Below are 16176 nucleotides of genomic sequence, written 5' to 3' on the forward strand. Positions count from 1 at the left end.
GGACATGACTGAGCTACACAGCACAAACAAACTAGAAGCAGTCTTATACCCCAGGTTGGGAAGGAGAGAGACAGAATGCTCCTCTGACGTCACCTCCACCACAGCTGCAGAACCCTGAGTTAACATCATTTACAAAACAGAAATCCAGGACAGTAACATAGCCCTTGTCAGCCCCTGGCATCCACGTTTGTCCTAGAGAGAAGCCCATGGCCTCCGAGGGAAGCAGACGCTGAAGAGGCACCAGCCAGCTTCTCAAGGCCTCACTTTTGTCCCCTGGAAAATAAGAATGTCTGATACCACCTTCTCCAGCGTCCCTCCAGCTCTGAGACGTCTTATGGACCACCAATGCTGTACAAGGGCTTTCCTGGCAGCTCCGTGGTTAAGGATCCATCTGCCAGTGCAGGAGTTGTGAGTTCAATCCCTGGGTCAGGAAGATGCCCTGGTGAAGGAAATGACAACCCACTGCAGTCTTCTTGGCTGGAGAATCCCATGGACAGAAGAGCCTGGCGGGCTACAGCCCAAAGGGTCACAAAGAGTCAGACACGACTGAGAAACAGCACACGCAGACATGAATAGAGCCAAGGGGAATTGCTGCCCAGTCCTGCTTGTATCTCAGTAATTACACTAAGCGCACACTTAGTGAATAATTCCTGTGGGGATGGATGTCTGTCCTCTGCAGAGAAATCAGCTATGAAGCACAGCTGAGAATATGGCAAAACCAGCAAGTGTGTTCCTGGTCCTGTGAAAAATCTCCCTTATAGAGTCTTACAGGATCATGTCTAATAGAGTCTTACAGAATCATGTCTTACAGAATACAGAGTCTTGCTGTCTAATAGCTTCCAAAAACCCAAACTCAATAACTCTCTCCAGACCTCTGAACATCCTGCTTTCAACATAATCAGAAGACAGTGGACTCCGGAAAAACCCAGAAACAATCCCGTGGACGTGACACCACGATACTACTTCCTTTGGAGCAAAGGGCTGTGGGCCAAGTTGCAGTCCCCGCCAGGTCTGAGCTCCGATGACAATAGGGACCCAAATGCTGGGGCCTCCTCCTCACTCTCCTCCTCGGATTCGAACTCCTCATCCACTGCGTGAAAGAGCGGTTTGGGCCTCAAAATCGCCCTTCCGCCCCTGCCCAGGTGCTCTTCTTGGCTCGCATTTCTTCGGTAACCAAAGTGTGGTGGCATCCCTGCTCTGTGTAAGCTCCTCATCGGGATGACTTCAGGTGCCCATCGTCTTTCCTGAATCGACTCCTTTGGAGAGTGTGTGTTGAACATGATGGGAGGGAGTTCTGAGTCACTGCCGTCGTGATCTGGGACAGTATGATGAAAGGAAGAAAGAACAGGACTTAAGATCTGAGAGTGGGGATTTCATATCCAGATGCAGGAACTAAGAGGGTGGCATAGTCCTCCTGGTGTTTCAGCTCCTACACTCACCTGTGGCATCAGGTAAAGTCACGTGGCTGGGCACCCATCGCCACGGTCCATCCATAGAGCTTGCTCCTCCTGTCCCAGTCTTCCTGGGCTTTAGGAGGGGTGTCCAGGCAGGACTTCTCTATTTATACAACCAACTGGGCCCCAAAGGCAAAAGAGCATTGGAAGAGTGTACGTCGGCCTCAATCCAGCAGGAAGTTCCCACACATCTAGGGAAGTGGCGTCCTAACCCAGGAGGACAAGGGCTGAGTAGGGAGGGACAGTGATCCCCACGTCACAGCCCGGTAAGCTGTGGGGACATCAGGGCACTATCTGCTGAATGCCCACCTCCCTCCATGCCCTCCCCTGGAGCCCTGGTGGGCATGCGCTGACCCTGTCCTGCAGGATAAAGACTTCAGATTTGGGAAGAAAGTGAGTGCAAACAATTGTGGCCAGATACAGATGGAGCAGTATCTCAGACATCAATTATCTGACATTTGATTACAATTCTCTGATAAAATTAAGTCCCACTTCACTACTTTCCCTTCTCAGATTTCTGGGTTACCCACTCTTTTTGCTCACCTAACAAAATTTAGAGGCGCTTCTCTGGTGGCTCAGACAGTAAAGAATCTGTCTGTCAATGCAGGAGACCTGGTTCAATCCCTGGGTTGGAAAGATCCCCTGAAGGAGGGCATGGCAACCCACTCCAGGATTCTTGCCTGGGAAACTCCATGGACAGAGGAGCTCAGTGAGTACTGTTCATAGGGTCACAAAGAGTTGGACACAACTGAGCAACTAACAACAGCAGCAAAAAAGAACCCATGAAATTTAGAACCAATAGAGCACATTTGAAGGAAAACAAATTCACTGGGACTAAGATTTCATTTAATGTCTAGATTAATTCACATCGAACTGACATTTTAAAGCATCATCTTCCTTTGAAGAACACCCCTATCTACCCAAGTCAAGACTTCTTTGAGGTCCCTCAGTAGTAACAGTCATAATGGCTAATATTTCTTGCTTCCCAGGTGGCTCAGTTGTGAAGAATCTAACTGCTAACAGGAGATGCAGGGGACTCAGGCTCAATCCCTGGATCAGGAAGATCCCCTGGAGTAGGAAATAGCAACCCACTCCAGTATTCTTGCCTGGAGAATCCCATAGACAGAGAGGCCTGGCAGGTTACAGTTCATTGGGTCACAAAGAGTCAGACACAACTGAGCACAAGCATGGAATTTCTTGCACACTTACTTGGTTGGAGGCATTGGTCTAAGGGTTTTATCTGTGCTAAATGGCTTCACTCAGGGCAACACTTTTCTCTGTGAGGGGTACCAACATTCTCCTCTTTACAAAGAGGTAATGAAGCATGGAAAAGTAGAGCTTTATGCTTTCTTCATATAAGTCCTATATATATTTTCCTATGACTTTGCCATTTATACTGAGAGCATATATGAAAAGTCTTTTACGGCATCTATTGAAAGGGCCGTTAGACCGATTTACCTGGTAAATAATACATATGCATTTCCAAATGTTAAACAAACCCCACCTCTGGGATAAATCCTTTTTTGTAAGGTATAGTAAGCCTTTAATATTCTGCTGTTCTTTTATTTATAAGACTATTTAAGATTTGTACATTAGTAGTGGAAGCTGCTACCATAGCTTGTGATATTGACATTCATCTCAAGAGATGACGAGACTGTCAGGCTGTCTATCACTCAAGCAACCAGCTGTTTGTACCCAGAAGAGTTTTAAAAATTAAACTACTATACACCCTATAGCTGGTGTTATTTTGTCTTGTTTGTTTGATTTTGTGTGATAGCTCTTTTCATCATAAAATACTACTACTTACAAGAGTGTGACCTGGGAACAGATGACTAGACCAATGAAACAGAAGGAAGAGTCCGAAGCTCTCTTTGGGCATGCTCAGTTGCTTAGTCCTATCTGAGTATTTGTGACCCACCAGCCCACCAGGCTCCTCTGTCCATGGGATTTCCCAGGCAAGAATACTGGAGTGGGTCTCCACTTCCTCCTCCAGGGGATCTTCCTAATCCAGGGATCCAAACTGCATCTCTTGCATTGGCAGGTAGATTCCTTAGCACGGTGCCATCTGGGAAGCCCATGGGCTCTCATATAATTGACTGTCAGTTGGAGAAGACTCTTGAGAGGCCCTTGGACTGCAAGGAGGTCCAACCAGTCCCTTCTGAAGGAGCTCAGCCCTGAATATTGATCAGACGGACTGATGCTGAAGCTGAAGCTCCAGTACTTTGGCCACCTCATGCAAAGAGTTGACTCATTGGAAAAGACTCTGATGCTGGGAGGGATTGGGGGCAGGAGGAGAAGGGGATGACCAAGGATGAGATGGCTGGATGGCATCACTGACTCGATGGACGTGAGTCTGAGTAAACTCCGGGAGTTGGTGATGGACAGGGAGGCCTGGCGTGCTGCAGTTCATGGGGTCGCAAAGAGTCGGACACGACTGAGTGACTGGACTGAACTGAACTGAAGCCATTAATATGATTATTAGGTTCCTATCTATTGACATCAAAATGTTTCCACAACATAGGGCTGAGTGAACTGGACAATTTATAAAAATTCCCAAACAATGACTATACTGTGACAATGTGTCATGTAGTGCTATGTGTGATTTTTTTTTTTTTTTTTAAAGCAGGTTCTGAGGACCTCTGCCCACCGCCGCCACCTCACATGCCCTTGGCCTTCGGGCCTCCACCACCCCGGGCCCCAGCTCCGAGGAGCCAAGTAGGTCCTTCCGACGACAGGGGAAAAAATTAAAAAAAAAAAAAAAAGCAGGTTCTGGTAGGATAGGGATCAGAATGATGTAGGTAGAATTGTAGAGGATGCTTACCAAGATACTCTACAGTGAATATCTCTGGGTGTTAGGGTTTCAAGTGCTTTCAACCTTCTTTTTTATGCTTTTCTCTATTGGTTGATTTTGATTTTATATCAAACATGCTTTTATATCAGCAAAAGTTTCATTGTAAGGAATAATTATATTCATTCTTCAAACGTTTAATTCTCAAATCCTATGTGTTTAGTTTATTTAAATTTTCAATGTGATTTTTAGTCTTAAAAATTTTGTAATATTGAAACAGAGAACATGGCATATCATATGTCACTTTATGCTAATAGAAAATCAATTTATATACTTTTAAAAATAACAGCTTTTATGAGCACAATAGGCAGTTTCAATAATTCTAAAATTCTATTTAAGTATTAGATATTACGGGCTTTCTCGGTGGCCCAGTGGTAAAGAATCCACCCGCAATGCAAGAGGTGCATGAGACGCTGGTTCGATCCCTGGGTTGGGAAGATCCCCTGGAGGAGGTCCTGGCAACCCACTCCAGTACTCTTCCCTGGAGAATCCCATGGACAGAGGAGCCTGGTGGCCCAGAGGGTCACAGAGAGTCGGACACGACTGAGCATGCATTAGATATTAAATGGGAAACATCCAATCAGTAAATTTGGTGAAAGTATTTTAGTAAAATTTAGCCAACTTTGGAGAATTCTTCTAATTTATAAACCATAGGTGAATCCTATCACTTCAAAAAACTGCCCATTTTATGTTTCTCTAAGTCAAGGGTCAGCAATTGATGACCCCCAGGTATATCTCCCTGCTGTATCTTTTGGTACGGCTCCTGAGCTAAGAGTGATTGTTACATTTCTAAATGGCTGAAAAAAATTTTTAATGATATTTCCCAATAAATAAAAATTACAAAAATTTCACTGTTTATCAATAAAGTTATTAATTCAATTAATAAGGCTATGGTTTTCCCAGTAGTCATGTATGGACATGAGAGTTGGACCATAAAGAAGGCTGAGTGCTGGAGAATTGATGCTTTGAACTGTGGTACTGGAGAAAACTCTTGAGAGTCCCTTAGACTGAAAGGAGATAAGCCAGTCAAACCTAAAGGAAATCAACTCTGAATATTCATTGGAAAGACTAATGCTGAAGCTGAAGCTTTGATACTTTGGCCACCTGATGAGAACAGCCAACTCATTGGAAAAGACCCTGATGCTGGGAAAGATGGAGGACAGAAGGAGAAGGGGAAGACAGAGGGTGAGATGGTTAGATAGCAGCACTGATTCGATGGACATGAGTTCGAGCAAACTCCTGGAGATGGTGAAGACAGGGAAGCCTGGGGTGCTGCAGTCCATGGGGTCGCAAAGAGTCATGACTTAGCAACTGGACAATAACAACAACTGTGTTCTCTTTTGCTTGTCATGTGTGTACTTACATAATATTCTTGATTTTGCCTTTTGACCTACACGCCTGAAAATAAAGAGAGGCAGCCCTGGATGCAAGTTACCTGTGAATTCAGCCACCTTCATGTCTCTGCCTGCTGGCAGAGGGCTGCTATAGGGGAAGGAGAGGTAGCGGATGTTCTTGGTTCCAGCCTGCGGGCAACAGGAGAAATAAAAAGACGAGTTAGCCCCTGTAACGGAGGGCATCACATGGCAAATAAGGAGAAGGATACAGAGTCACAACGGCACAGCCTGTTTGCATCACTGTCTTTCAGTTACTTTAAGGAAAACAATGCTTCCACCTTCAATATTTTTCCCTTTCCTCTCCTGATGAAACAGACCACGATAAACCCCTCCAAGTTCCTCCAGTGGCCCACTGGGATCAGGGTAGAGATTAGGAGCTACTCCAGACTCAACGTCCATCCAGCGTCTCCTTATAAGGTTGCCTGGTGTGTGCTCAGCTGTGTCCAACTCTTTGCGACTCTATGGACTACAGCCGCCAGGCTCCTCTGTCTGTGGGATTTCTCAGGCAAGAACACTGGAGTGGGTTGCCATGCCCTCCTCCAGGGGATCTTCTTGATCCAGGGATCGAACCCGCATCTCCTGTGTCTCTTGCATTGCAGGCAAATTCTTTACCGATGAACCACCTAGGAAGCCCAAGATATGGCCTCAAAAGGAGCAGTTGAGACGCACAGCTGGCGCCATGAAGATAAGGTCCAGGAATCTTGGCAAGAACAGATTCCTCTCTGTACCTTCCTGGTAGAGAAGTAGGCTTCCCTGATCCTTGGGCCCCCCGTCCATGGAGGGGCCCCTGGAGTCCCATCTCTGGCCGCTCGTCTAGGCTCACAGTGCAGGGAGTATGTTCCAGTCACTGGCCCAGCCTGAGCAGGCGCAGTTTGCTGCCACGCACCCCATGGACTTCCAGGTGGCTCAGTGGTAAAGAATCCACCTGTCAATGCAGGAGGCCTGGGTTTGATCTCTAAGTCAGGAATATCTCCTGGAGAAGGAAATGGCAACCCACTCCAGTATTCTTCCCTGGGAAATCCATGGACAGAGGAGCCTGGTGGGCTACAGTTCACAGGGTCGCAAAAATTTGGACACAACTGACTGACCGAACAAAAACAACCCCGGGGACAGTTTGGGCCCCAAAGGCCCTCTAGGAACCTTATTAAAAACAGACAATGGACCGTTAGCCTCACGTTAGTGTGGGTTGGAGCTTGGGCCCCAAAAGCCATGGGCTCAGAGAAGGGGGTGTCTGCTGTCCCGTACCCCCTTCGCTTCGTCTTACTCTGGCGCCAAGGGAGTGGTTGTTTGTTTAAACAGTGATAGGAGTCACCCGAGGAGGCCCCGGTCGGGGACTGGCCCAGCTCAGGGTGAGTTGGCATCGCCCCTTACCGGCTTCCCCCAGGGCAGGCTGTGGCCTTTCTTCATGCTCTCCCTGAAGGTGTTCCGACGGCGGATCAGAATCTCCTTCGCCTGCTTCTCACTCGTCTGGGGTTGGAGGTTGTATTTGTTGTAGGACAAGGTCTGCAGAAAGAAGGGGGCATCAAACATGTACTGACATCTCTGCACAGCTTCCAGCCTCTGGAGACCACGGGAAAGTCATGCACAAAAACTAGTAGAGGGACTCCCTGGTGGTGCAGAAGCTAAGACTCCAGGCTGCCGATGCAGGGGACCCGGGTTCCATCCCTGGTCAGGCAACCAGATATCACATGAGGCAACTAAGAGTCCACTTGCTGCAACTAAATATCTTGCAAGATGGAAGTGATGAAGATGGGAGATCTCGTGTGCCACAACTAAGATCTGGTGCATCCAAATAAATAAATATTTTTAAAAATGATTAGTAGAAGGAGAAGGTGACACCCACACCCTCTGAGCCTTTGCCTCAATTACAGAGATGCCATCTGCAGCTCTGGAGGAAAGGTCTGAGATCCGGGCCAGCCCACCAGGATGGAGCTGCAGTTGGAGCCTGTGCCTCTGGCTCACAGGGGCAGTGGCCCCCGCTGTGCTGCCATCCTGTGACCCTCAGAGCGGTCCTCCCGGAGGTACAGATGCCCAACTGTGGATGCCACCTTTGTGACCATCCTCAGCACTGTAGGATGCTCAGTGTTGCTAATGGTCTTCCACTAGCAACGAAGCAGACAGACAGTTGTCCTGAACTGCATCCTGGAATTTTCCTTCACGAGAACAAGAGAACCGTGGTGGAGGGAGGAGTCACATGACCTATGTCAACACAAGATGATAGCCAACCAGGACCTCCTGTATAGCTCTTGGAACTCTGCTCAGTGTTCTGTAAAAAGCTAAATGGGAAAAGAATCTGAAAAAGAATGGACACATAGAGATGTGTAACTGAATCACGGTGCTGTACACCTAAAACTAACACATCGTTAATCAATGACACAAATAAAAAACAAATATTTTTTTAAAAATAAGAAAAAAATAAAGGAGACTTTAGGGGAAAAGTGTGGCTAATTCCAACTGCAATGTACTGTATTAGCTACATACTGATTCTGAAGACATTAATTTTGTCAAAAGAGTATAAAATATCTTATTGGTAATTTTTATTTTTATGACACATTGAAATATTTTGGATGTGTGCCCATGCCTGCATGCTAAGTCACTTTAGTCATGTCTGACTCTTTGTGACCCCATGGACTGTAGCTTTCCAGGTTCCTCTGTTCATGTGATTCTCCAGGCAAAAACACTAGAGTGGGTCGCCATGCCCTCCTCCAGGGCGTCTTTCCAATGCAGGGATAGAACCCGTGTCTCTTCTGTCTCCTGCATTGGCAGGCAGGTTCTTTTACCATTAGCTCATAAAGTAGGTTAAATAAAATATATTATGAAATTAAAAAAAAAAAAAAAAAGAAGATGGGATGAGACAGGAAAGACCGAAAGAGCAGGACAGGTGAGTCTCATTCTCTCATGGAACAAAAGTGGAAGCAAAAATCGTCTCCGGTAGAGCTCCTTGGTTTACCACGTATGTTCTCCCCACAGGACTCGCTATCACCTATCCGCTCATCTCGGGCAGCAAGGAAGGGAGATCCTGCAAAGCTTAGACGGGAGAAGCCTGGGGGCAGGCTGAACAGGCGCTGATAGAAGAAAGATGACTGTCTAGGAACGTGATAAGAGAAGAGAGGATGGACAGGCAGCCTCGTTTACGGTGGGCTGGAATTCCAGTATTTCTCTCATTTCCCCGTGAGTGAGTGAAAGTCGCTCAGTCGTGCCTGACTCTTTGCGACCCCATGGACTATACAGTCCATGGAATTCTCTAGGCCAGAATACTGGAATGGGTAGCCTTTCCCCTGCTTCAGCGGATCTTCCCAACCCAGGGATCAAGCCCAGGTCTCCTGCATTGCAGGCAGATTCTTTACCAGCTGAGCCACAAGAGAAGCCCAAGAATACTGGAGTGGGTAGCCTATCCCTTCTCCAGCAGATCTTCCTGACCCGGGAATCAAACTGGGCTCTCCTTCATTGCAGGCGGATTCTTTACCAACTGAGCACTTTCCCTAACCTCACTCTCCACCTCCATGGGGAGAGTCTCAGTACCAGGCACCCTTGGGGCTGTGACTCTTTTGCAGGCTGGTGTTCTTTCGACCAGGAAGTTCTTACCTACTTATCTAAGGCAGAAAGTGATAGTCTTGCTGAAATGGTTTCACTTGGAAAGATTTGAAAGCTGCTGGGTTTACTTGACGCGTGTTATTTGCTCCTGACCTGTGTTCCTCCAGCAGGTGCAGGGCCTTTTGCTGACACATTCCCCTTGATCTCTGACCTTCTCAAAACAGCAGCCAGAAAATATTCACCTACCCCAGATCATGTAATTCTGAAGTCATGGAAAGAGCTGTGGCTAGGCAGTTGGAAGACCTGGGTTCTTAACTCAAATTTGTTTTGTGACCTTAAACAAGTGAGAGAACTCTCCTAGGGCTTTCCACGTGGCTCATTGGTAAAGAACCCACCAGCCAGTGCAGAAGACTTGGGTTTGAGCCCTGGGTTGGGAAGACCCCCTGGAGAGGAAAATGGCAACCCACTCCAGTATTCTTGCCTGGAAAATCCCACGGACAGAGGAGCCTGGTAGGCTAGAGTCCATGGGGTCACAAAGAGTCAGACATGATGATAACAGAAACAAAAACCAAAACAACTCTTCTAACCTCAGCATCTTCTACTTGAAAATGAGGAACTGTGACTAAATGATTTTGGGGGAATCCCATGACATAGTCACAAAACCAAGGCCTTAGCAGTAAACTCACTTATAACCCTGCTCAACAATTGGGATGTTCCACTGAATCCTCAACCTTAAATAGCTCCTAATTAGAAGACATTAGTATAAATGTCATTTGATTAAGTCAAAATTTCAAAAGAACTCACCTGAATAGCCTCTATACCTTTTCTAAAACTGATAAATAGTATGCTTGATAGGTCTCTTTATTGTGGGGGGGAAAAAAAAATATATATATATATATATGTATATTGGCCAAGTGGCATGTGGATCTTAGTTCCCAGACCAGATATTGAACCCATGCCTTAGAAACTTGGTGTCTTAACCACTGCGAGGGACGTCCCTGACATGTCTCCCTTTTTTTCCCTCAGGCTTTCAGCACTGTGGTTTTGAAATTCTAATCTAAACCATCCCAGTTTTCTAAGCTCTATTACAACCAATCATGCTGAGACAGCTCCATCACCTCTGGCATCCTGGGGCCATATTTCTTCCCTGGTGGACAAGCTTCATCATCGGTCTGTCTCTAAACGGGGAGGGAGCCCTGCTGATCCTGGAAAGTCAGGTCTGCAGGTTGGGGCAGCCTGACCCCTAAGGCCAGCAACTGCATCTGCAGTTTTCTTTCTACCATGGGGGCCAATTTTGCTGCAGAAACATAACAATTAACTTTCTGTTTTCCAAACTAAGCAGAGAGAAGTTGCTCAGCAGGAAGGCTGCTTGGGAGAGGGTTACCTGAACAAGAACTGATATCTGGAGGACCGGTTCCTAGAACAGCAGTAGGGGACAAGTCTTATATACACACCCTTTGTCGAACTTGGTACATGTTGCGTGTCAGAATGTCCCTCATGGACGCCACGTCTTCAGGGGAAAGTCTTTTGGTTTCTTTTGTCCTCTGGGCCCTGGAGACATCATTGGAGGGAAGCTAAGTGTTATTCTTTCATCTTGGCAAGACAACCACAAAACCATCAATTTACTTTTAGGAGTTCCAATACCCAGAACCCCTGTTTTTCCATAAGCTTTCCTATTGTTTTAGGAAATTCGTAGAAAATATTGGCACATGTGTCTTGACTTGCATTTTGAACATATGGTTTCTTTGTCTATAACTTTTATGTGAGAATTATTCTAACTCAAATATATATATAATTTTTAAAATTTTAATAGGTTTGTTTTTATTTCAATGTACATTAGGAAAAATTACTACCAGCATATCAAACCACTTATTTACATTAATATAAATTTCCTATTTTAGAATCTTACAAAATATTTTTGCCCATAAAAAATTTGTACTGTATGTAAGGTGTAAAGAATAATATAATAAAAAAGCATGTGCACATCTACCATACAGCACAGAAACAGAACATTATGAGTAATTAGTTTTTCCTCCTCTTTGTCTCTCCCTGAACATTTCAGTTTAATCAAGTCTGAGAATTTTGTAGTTGTCCCTCCATTTCTAATGTATTTTTAAAAAGTGGTGACAAACCAGTTATTTTTTCCTCCATATCTATTATGAATCAATTATATGTTTATAAAAAAATAAAAATCAATGATTAGAAAATACATTCTTAGAAAGGATACCACAAAATGTAAATCAAATCATTCACCGTTAGAGTCAGCACAAATAAGCTTATTCCTTGAAGGCTCACAGATAACACCAGGTAGTCACATTTGGAATAGCACTAATTTATGCTTCCCAGGTAGCTCAGTGGTAAAGACTCTGCTGGCCAATGCAGAAGACGCAGGTTCGAACCCTGGGTGGGGAAGATCCTCTAGGGAAGGGAATGGCAACCCACTCCAGTATTCTTGCCTGGGTAATTCCATGAACAAAGGAGCCGGACAGGCCCCAGGTTGCAAGGAGTTGGACGAGACTTAGCAACTAAACAACAACAACCTATCCAGTATTAAAACTTTGAGTACATTTATCTTGGAATTCTCTCTTTAGGGATTTTATCTCAGGTTAAAGAATAATGGGAAGAAACTAAAATCGTATTTTACAAAGAGAGTTAAACTATCTCCACCTCCACCAGGAAAACCAGCCCAGCTTGGAGACACTGGACCCTCTGAGATTCTAGAAGCAGTTGACTTCTGGCCTCCTTGACCATGAGCACCTCCACCCCCCAACCCCTCCTGAAAGGGCTCAAAAGCCAAGTCAGGGCCAGGTTAGCCAACAATGCACAATTGTCCTCGGAGGTTCTCAGTCATGGCATCGCTATGTGCAGAATTCTCATGTGACACATATTCAATTTCAGTCACTTGGGTCTAGTGGTTGTAATTCCTAAAAACTTACCGTATGAATAATATATGCTCACTGTAGAACATATGAACAAAAAAAAGAGACAACTAAGGAAAATTAATCCTATCTTTTAATACTGTCACCTCCCTTGACATCTTGGTATAAACCCTTAAGGAGTTGTGATTTTTTTTTTCTTTCCTAGGTGGAGTTTTTTGAAATGCACACGTGTGCTAATTTACTATTTTCCACGTGTGCATGCATGCTCAGTTGTGTCCAACTCTCTGAGGCGTCATAGAATGCAGCTCTCCAGGCTCCTCTGTCCATGGGATTTCCCAGGCAAGAATATTGGAGTGGGTTGTCATTTCCTTCTCCAGGGGATCTTCTCAACTCAGGAATCAAACCTGCACCCCTTGCATGGGCAGGTGGAGTCTTTATTACATGCTTCTAAAGGTCTTAGGATAATTGACCGTAAAGATGAGTAGTTACTGCTTTCAATACAGGCCACTTTTTAAGTTCTTTCCCCGCCAAACAGTAGCATCATTGCCAATAAACAGCAAAGACATTTTGTAAGTACTGTACAACCGGTAAAAGGATTTCAACCATTTGAATCCTGAAAAATCACAGGACGCCAGCATTTACTTAGCAATGCAATCTGCCAACGGACTAATACCCTTTCTACTAAATCAGTGAAATCAGTTTCTATATCTCAGAGCTGAAAATATCAACAGTATTGATATTCAGTTACCACCCTCCGTGATTTAAACAATATTATCAAGCTATTTCAACCTAACTATTTAAATGTCCTTCAAACAAAATTCATTCTGATGTAGATACACCCACGTGTTCCCACAATCTGCATCTGCACACATTCCTTTATTATGGTGGAAGGAATCTATTGCTAAACAGAAACTACAGCTAATCAAACAGTTCCACTTCCTGTGTTCCTAATAAACTGACCAAAGAGGGAAAAACCATGGGTAAAGGAAATGATAAAGTTAAACCTGAGATAGGAGATCTCATTTGGCATTCTCCCCAGTTTATAATTAACCATTTTGGGAAGGATCAGATTGAGTTAAAGCCCATTTAGGTTGCTGGTTGGATATATAATGCAGGGGTCCCAGAGGCACTGCCTCATATTAATCCACACTGAGAAGCTGTAGCTATAAAATTATAAGCAAGAATTACTGACCCAACCAAGGTGATGCATGCATTTTCCTACCTGCTACTTCATTAGCAAAATCACCCCTGAAATGATCATATCACGAGCACAGAAAAGATAAAAAGCCATAGAAAAACTGAATGTTAGTAATCTCTAAGTCAAAAAAGTAAAATTATAAACTAAAAGACTCTTGGCACTGGAAGAAGACATAAAGGAAGTCTTGATCGCCTTAAAGAAAAGGTCACTGGTAATTTCATGGCCATTAAGATCAAACTGGGAAAACAGGGATGTAAATGTATTTGAATAAAGGTTCAGATTTCTCTTAATCTTTTGAAAAAAAAAAAAAAAACCCAGAGGCTCTAATAATGTAAAAAGAATTTTCAGGACTTCCCTGGTGGTTCAGTGGTTAAGAATCTGCCTGCTAATGCAGGGGACATGGGTTTGATCCCTAATCCTGGAAGATCTCACAGGCCATGGAGCAACTAAGTCCAGGCACCACAAGTACTGAAGCCTGCATGCACTCGAGCCAGTGGTCCACAAGAGAAGCCGGTGCAGTGAGAAGCCTCACCCCTGGAGAGTAGCCCCTTGATCTCCACAGCTAGAGAAAAGCCCACACACAGCAATGAAGACCCAGAGTGGTCAAAAATAACAATAAATACATACATTTATTTTTAAAAAGAGGTCTCAATTCTAAACACAGCAATGTAGGTATGAAATCTAGTAGATGTTATATTCATGCCATAATTTGAAGTCCCAAAAGATCAAATATGTCTGGATTTATCTGGAAGAATCCATGCTCCTTTAGTAGCTTTATACATGAAATCCAGGAAAACGTATGTTGACCAAAGGACATGCCCACTGAGTAAACAATGGTACCAACAGCTCTTCTCTGTGTGTGGCTGCCTTGTGTCTTCTTAGAAAGGTCACCAAAGTGACCATCACTGAGGATGAATGAGGACTGCATAATCATGGCCCCGGCTCCCCACAAGACAATACTCCATCACAGAAGTGAGCACAGCATGAGAATCTTCATTCTAGACTCTAGAATGACTCTAGAATGTCTTTGGTGTCAGCATGCATGACTGTAAACCCACACCTAGCAATATGTGATCAACTGAAAAATTCTTAAATTATAATCAACCAATATGTGCTATATATATATATATATATATATATATATATATATATATATATGACCTTATAAGTATTTGGGAGTTTTTAAAGACAATATTCAGAAGTCATATAGCTGTAGTGTGTTATGCCTATGTGTTTATTATAAATATTTTAATATCTCTTTGTGTGCTGAGTTGTTTCAGTAGTATCTGAGCCCACTAGGCTCCTCTGTCCATGGGATTTTCCAGGACACTCCAGAACCCACTACAGTGGGTTCCCATGCCCTCCTCCAGGGCATCTTCCTGACCCAGGGATCGAACCGGAATCTCTTATGTCTCCTGCACTGGTAAGCAGATTCTTTACCACTAGCACTTTAATAGCAACCAAATATTTTTTAATCAGCTTGAGCCTTCACCCACTGATGTTTCTGAAGAGCTTACTGCTCATGGGTAAAGAAAGCAAGGTGCCTCATATTTAGAATAATAATCCAAATACATACTTATCTATGCCATAGAGTTGTTTTGAGAGTCAAAATAATGCATGTAAAAGTAATGGAATTCTCTAGAATCAGCAAGGCAATGGCACCCCACTCCAGCACTCTTGCCTGGAAAATTCCGTGAACAGAGGAGCCTGGTGGGCCACAGTCCATGGGGTCGCTAAGAGTCAGACACGACTGAGTGACTTCCCTTTCACTTTTCACTTTCATGCATTGGAGAAGGAAATGGCAACCCACTCCAGTGTTCTTGCCTGGAGAATCCCAGGATGGGGGAACCTGGTGGGCTGCCGTCTATGGGGTCACACAGAGTTGGACACGACTGAAGTGACTTAGCAGCAGCAGCAGCATTGTCTACAGTGTGCATAGACAACTTCTGGGGGTAGTGTTCTCCTGAAGGTCACCGAGTTTAGGAATCTTAACCTCTTGGAGAACAATTGCTTCAACTTCTAAAGAAAAAAAATATGTGTGCGTCTTGTTGTTATGCTCTCATAGAGAATCACAAAAAGCGAGCTGAGTACACACTTCTTTTTCCTATTATTGTATGAAGGTTTGTTTTTTAAGAAATTAGCTGCTTTGATCTTAGAAGAGGAATTCCTCTTTGCTTGATGTCCTACAGATTTCTGATGAGATCAAATGAAGGCAATTTAAATACTAGACTTGTAGTAAATATCGATTTTACAAAACCTCTCCCACCTCGGTTAACTAACTAGTTTGGGCCACAGAAGGGGGTATCTCTAAGCTATAAGGCTCTCTTGCTAATCTTGAATGTCGGAAAAATGACTGACTCAGTCCAAACACAGCCTTCAAATGAAACTGGATTAAAATTTGCCTTGAGGTCACCTGCTTATGACCAATACAAAATAATACCGAGATCCAAAATATATTTTAGCATACAAGAGATTGGTTTCATTTGAGATAAGCACCCCTAACCCAGACAAGTCCTCACATCACTAGTGAGTAGATGTTTGAGGATGTTCCTCGTGGTCTAAGCTGCCTGCACCTCTCCTGTTGAGCATTAACAGTGAAAAAGTGAAAAAAGTGTTAGTCACTCAGCTGTGTCCAACTGTTTGCGACCCCTTGGACTATAGCCCACCAGACTCCTCTGTCCATGGGGATTCTCCAGGCAAGAATACTGGAATGGGTAGCCAGCCATTCCTTTCTCCGAGGGATCCTCCCGATCCAGGGATCAAACTTGGGTCTCCTGCATTGCAGGCAGATTCTTTACTGTCTGAGCCACGAGGGAAACCTTAGGTAAGGGGATGCCCAAAAGTTCAGGAATTAAGTGAAGTAGGATTT

General features: G+C 44.4%; 1 protein-coding gene across 1 annotated transcript in view; it reads right to left on the bottom strand.

Moving 5' to 3' along the window:
- Positions 1-959: 959 nt before the first annotated feature.
- The window catches only part of SLC9A4 (solute carrier family 9 member A4), a 48992-nt gene continuing 33775 nt past the window's right edge, over positions 960-16176 (bottom strand). The window contains exons 9-12 of the mRNA XM_068975019.1: positions 10685-10781; positions 7068-7199; positions 5738-5825; positions 960-1315 (exon numbers count right to left, since the gene is read on the bottom strand). Of these exons, the coding sequence (XP_068831120.1) occupies positions 960-1315; positions 5738-5825; positions 7068-7199; positions 10685-10781 (673 nt within the window). The remainder of the gene's footprint in view (positions 1316-5737; positions 5826-7067; positions 7200-10684; positions 10782-16176) is intronic.

The sequence above is a fragment of the Capricornis sumatraensis genome, chromosome 1 (assembly GCF_032405125.1).
Source record: "Capricornis sumatraensis isolate serow.1 chromosome 1, serow.2, whole genome shotgun sequence".
Taxonomy (NCBI): Eukaryota; Metazoa; Chordata; class Mammalia; order Artiodactyla; family Bovidae; genus Capricornis; species Capricornis sumatraensis.